Consider the following 5000-nt stretch of genomic DNA (forward strand, 5'->3'; position numbering starts at 1 on the left):
ACTTAACACAGCAGTTCAGTCTTTCTTGGGTTCAGATGTGCCATGCAACCTGTGATGTGCGTGATAAAAGAGTGCAAAAGATGCCAGCAACATGCAGTACTAGTTTGCGACAGAAGCAGACATCTAATGTGCACCCGCGGCGCTTCAAAGGTCTCCCGTATCTCGAGGAAGTTGAAGAACAGGCCTGTTTTTCGGTTTAATGAAGGGCGCAGTTTGTGTGCGAGGGGAACAAAGCTCCCGTGCTAAGGCTCGGGTGAGAATCAAAGATCTGGACATGAAGAACAGCATGAAGAGCAGTCGAACGCAAAAAGAAGGCCAAGGGAGAGAACGCAAAAAGAAATAGGGAGTTTCTTCTTTTCTGCCTAAGAAGGTGAGATTAAAAACAAGCTCACTGGCACGGGTAGTGCAAGTAAAGTAAAGAGGCGGCAACACTCTCTGCTCCTTAGCCAGGTAGCGCGGCGCGGCGCGAGATGGCTGTATTGGTGATCTAACAGGCTCATTAAGTGCAGATCAAACAGGAAGCGTTGAGTGCAGAAGGCGAGGAGAGGAGCGGTGAGAGACAGGATTCGCAGGGCGATATTCTCTTACGCTCCCCGATGCCGTAAGCGTTTGAAGTCCCCTTACACGCCTTACCGTTGAGAAGGAAACACAGAAATCTCTTATATGAGATGGCAGCACGCTTTTTTATTAGTACTTATGTTTCATTTTTTTTTTGCTGCTTTTATTTTTTTTTGTTGCCCCTAGCACATCTCAGATATTGTTTATTATATAAGCAATTAAATTTTTGACCCGATGCACACACCCATTAAGCTCAACATACACACACACACACACACACACACACACCAGTGACAGCCTCTGTGTTCTTGAGATGCTTTATTTCAGCAGAAGACACACCCGCAGGCGGTGAGGCAGCATTTGCGAAGACAAGACAACGCTCTCACAAGATGCACTCAAACAGAAGCCGAGGCCCCAATTACACACGATGAAAACAACAGACATTCAGAGCCGCGTCGCTGAAGTGTGTCATCATCATCATCGCCGCCCGCATCAACAAGGGCTCTCACTGAGAAGAGCAGTCATTGCTCAAAGACACAATATCACAGGAAGCACCAACAAACACTCGGCGTTAGCCTCCTAGCAGGCCCCGTGGAGAACCACACCTGTGTGCACTCTTCTGAGCCAATCAGTGGAGCGCAAACACCTGTGTGCACTCTTCTGAGCCAATCAGATGAGCGCCACACCTGTGTGCACTCTTCTGAGCCAATCAATGGTGCACCCCATCAGAGTCCTCAGCATACTCTGTGCCATTGTGTGTGTAAACAACCAAACTGCGGTTCAAGCAGCAGTCTTAGGCGGGGATCACATCACATCAGCCAGCGGCAAGCGGCAGCGGCAAGCGGCAGCAGCAAACGTAACGCAACGCTCAGACCATAATAAGTTTTATCTCATTCCTAAGCAACACAAACGGTTTGTCAATTGAATACGTTCGCGTTGCGCTTTGAAAGTTGAACCAAGTTCAACGCTCAGCTTGTTCAACGCTAGCGTTAGGCCAGCGTTGCCACCGTTCCGCTGCCGAACCATAGAGAACAATAGGAAACCTGCCACTTGCCGCTAGCTAATGTGATCCCCGCCTTATTGTGTGTGTCTCTGCCAGTGATGTAGTGTTATGTGAGTGAGTGGGCAGCTCCAGAGCACAACTTCTCCATCTCCTCCACCATAACAAACTCAATCTTCCCCACCTCCTGCACCATAACAATCTCACTCTCCTCCACCTTCTCCACCATAACAATCTCACTCTCCTCCACCTCCTCCTCCATAACAATCTCACTCTCCTGCAGCAGTATGTACTGTACTATGGAAGGGATAATGCATTACTGTAGTACAATTATTTTGTATTATACAGATAATGCTATACAGATATTATACACAGATATCTTCATTTTATCTTATACACTACATAGCTCTCCTTTTACCTTTCTATTTACCTATTGATCTTATCTATCAGTAAATCTATCTTTTTGAATTGATCCATCTATCTATCAATTGATCTTATCAGTCTGTCTGTCAGTCTGTCTGTCTGTCTGTCTATCTGTCAGTCAGTCTGTCTGTCTGTCGGTCTGTCTGTCTGTCGGTCTGGGTGTATAGTACTGTGTTCCTCTCTGCTCCCTGATGACAGTGAGTATGTTAACATGAAGGCAGCGGTCCGCTCTGCTCAGAGCCGGCTGAAGACTAAACACAGGCCCTGTGGAATTCAAACGCTGCAAGCACAGCGGGACGCTGCCGGCTATTGTGCTGAAATTGGCCGGGCTTATGTACGGGAAAAGCTGTGGCATTGACAAGCTGGCTACTGAGAGCTGGGACAGGGAGAAAGGGGGAAAAAAAAAATCAATGGGCCATTTTGGAGAAGAATAAATGGGCAATCACACACATGAAAAGAACTCTCTGAATTCGAGAAGAATAACACTGTCACTTATTTCAGCGAGGCTGCCGTGTACTGTACCCGTATATGGCTACCCGGAACAGAGCGAGCACACCGCCGCGGGTGATACACAACATCAACATGTGCATTTTTTTACTCTCACCTCTGCCTCCTTTCAGAGGTGCAGAAAAGAGAGAATAATGAAGAGCCTTGTGAACAGGCAGTGATTTCTTGTTCATAGAAAAGCTGCTTTTTGCCAGAGGACAGCACAGATAATACAAGTGGCCCTAAAACCTAACGCTGGAGATATATCAAGCATCTTATCAGCATTTACATCCTGCATAACAAAACACAGGCAGGCAGCAGGCCGGTGTGTGTGTGTGTGTGTGTGTGTGTGTGTGTGTGTGTGTGTGTGTGTGAGCAGGCAGCAGGCGTGGTGTGTGTGTGGGGAGTTGAGATTACCATCACGTGTGTTCTCCTAAAAAACAAAGGAAGCCCTGAAGAAGGCTGAGTGTGTGTATTTGTGGGATTATGTGTGTGTGTGTGTGTGTGTGTGTGTGTGTGTGTCAGTGTGTGTGTCAGTCAGTGTGTGTGTGTGTGTCAGTGTGTGTGTCAGTCAGTGTGTGTGTGTGTGTGTGTGTGTGTGTGTGTGTGTGTGTGTGTGTGTGTGTGTGTGTATTTGTGTGAGTATGTTACTGTATGTGTGGGCATTTTTTAAATGTGTGTGTCCTACTGTGTGCATGTGTACAGTATGTGTGAGTACTAGTGTGTCTGTGTGTCTGCATATGTGTGTGTGTGTGTGTGTGTGTGTTCATTCAGCAGGGTGGCAGCAGAGCATGCGGTGTGTGTCCTACCTCACACTCGCGCGAGCCAGAGACGGAGTAGGCGCAGGGTCCGGTTCCGTTGACCAGCACGTCGCTGGCCTCGGGTCCGGCGGGCTTGTAGTCCACATAGTACTCCTGCAGTGGAGAGCTGAGTGTGCTCTCCGTCTCGCGGGCCTTTTTCCGGCGTTTCCGCGCCGACGCCGAGTTCTCCTGCAGCTGCTTGACGCTGCTCGGGTAGCGCTTCCACGACACGTAGATGACCAGCAGGATCATGGCCACCGACAGGAAGAGCGCCACGCTGCCCGCCACGATCTTGTGGAAGGACACGGGCTCCCGGTCCTGGTCGGGAGGAGGCGGCTCCGCCGACTGGGTCGGGGGGAATGGGGTGGCCAACACCCAGGGAGTGCCTGCTTCGACCGCTTTCCTCCCATGGCCAGAGGTGAGGGGCGTGTGGGGTCGGGGCTCGGTCTCGGCGGGGGTTCGGGCGTCGGTGGGTGCGTTGGCGGTCGGAGTGAGCTTGCAGACGCCGTTGGTCTCCACGGCCTCCATGACCTTCTCGCCCTGCTGCTCCTTGGGCGAGGCGCAGATCATGGTGATCTCCTTGGTGCCGCCCTTGATGTTCCTCAGAAAGGCCACCAGGGGGCAGACGGCGGCGCCGCAGTCCCACATGTTGCCCGCCAGGCTGATGGTGGTGACCGACACCCAGTTGGCCACGGCCTCGGCCGACACGTTCACCAGCTTGTTGGAGTCCAGGTTGAGGGTGTGCAGAGAGGGCATCCACTGGTACACCTCGGGGTCGATCTCCTGGAGCTCGTTGCCGGACAGGTCCATCTTCAGCAGAGACGTCCAGGTCCACGTCAGCGCCTGGTTCATGGAGCGGATGCGGTTCCACTGCAGGTAAAGCGCGCGCAGGTTGTAGAGGCGTGGGAACAGCGAGAAGTTGATCTTGGAGAACTGGTTGTGCTCCAGGTGCAGCTCGGTCAGCTTGACCAGACCCGAGAAGGCGTTCCGCGTGATGCTGCGCAGGCGGTTGTAGCCCAGGTCCAGGAACTCCAGGTTGCGGCAGTCCTGGAACAGACGCACGGGGATATTCTTCAGCGAGTTGGAGCGCATGTGGAGGCTCAGCAGCTTCCGCAAGCCCTGGAACTGACCGGGCTGCAGAGCCTGGAGCTTGTTGTAGGACAGGTCCAGGTTGCGCAGGTTGGGGACCGGGTGGAAGGTGGTGTTGTGCAGCATGGTGATCTTGTTGGAGCTCAGGATGAGCTCCTTCAGCCTCCGGATGCCCTGGAAGGCGCGCGCGTCCACGCTGGCGATGTAGTTGTGGTCCAGGTAGAGCCAGATGAGCTGGTTGAGACCCACGAACTGACCGGCGCGCAGACCGGCTAAGCTGTTGTAGCGCAGCGACAGGCCCTGGCAGCCGCCTGACAGGTTCTTGGGCACGTCACGGAAGGCGCTGGACTCGCAGTAGACGATCTTGCCGTCGCAGCGGCAGCTCTTGGGACACGGGCGCTCCGCGAGGCACGGCAACGCCGACAGCCACGCCTGCACCAGCAGCAGGGGCACCATGAACCAGCGCCGCCGCATGGCCGAACCTGGAATTACACCAACACACACACACACATACATACACACACACACACACACACACACACACACAAACACACAGGGAGGATAGCAATTCGATTAGATATAGCAACAGGAAGGGAGAGCTGTGGTCAAGCAAGGGTTTTCGTTGTCCGGTAATTGCCGGACAT

At 52.7% G+C, this 5000-nt stretch overlaps 1 protein-coding gene across 1 annotated transcript in view; it reads right to left on the bottom strand.

The window, feature by feature from the left end:
• LOC121679551 (leucine-rich repeat transmembrane neuronal protein 4) overlaps nt 1-5000 on the bottom strand; it is a 119315-nt gene that overhangs the window by 105815 nt on the left and 8500 nt on the right. The window contains exon 2 of the mRNA XM_042058355.1: nt 3277-4838. Coding sequence (XP_041914289.1) covers nt 3277-4838 — 1562 coding nt within the window. The remainder of the gene's footprint in view (nt 1-3276; nt 4839-5000) is intronic.

Source organism: Alosa sapidissima, chromosome 13, assembly GCF_018492685.1.
Source record: "Alosa sapidissima isolate fAloSap1 chromosome 13, fAloSap1.pri, whole genome shotgun sequence".
NCBI classification, from domain to species: Eukaryota; Metazoa; Chordata; class Actinopteri; order Clupeiformes; family Clupeidae; genus Alosa; species Alosa sapidissima.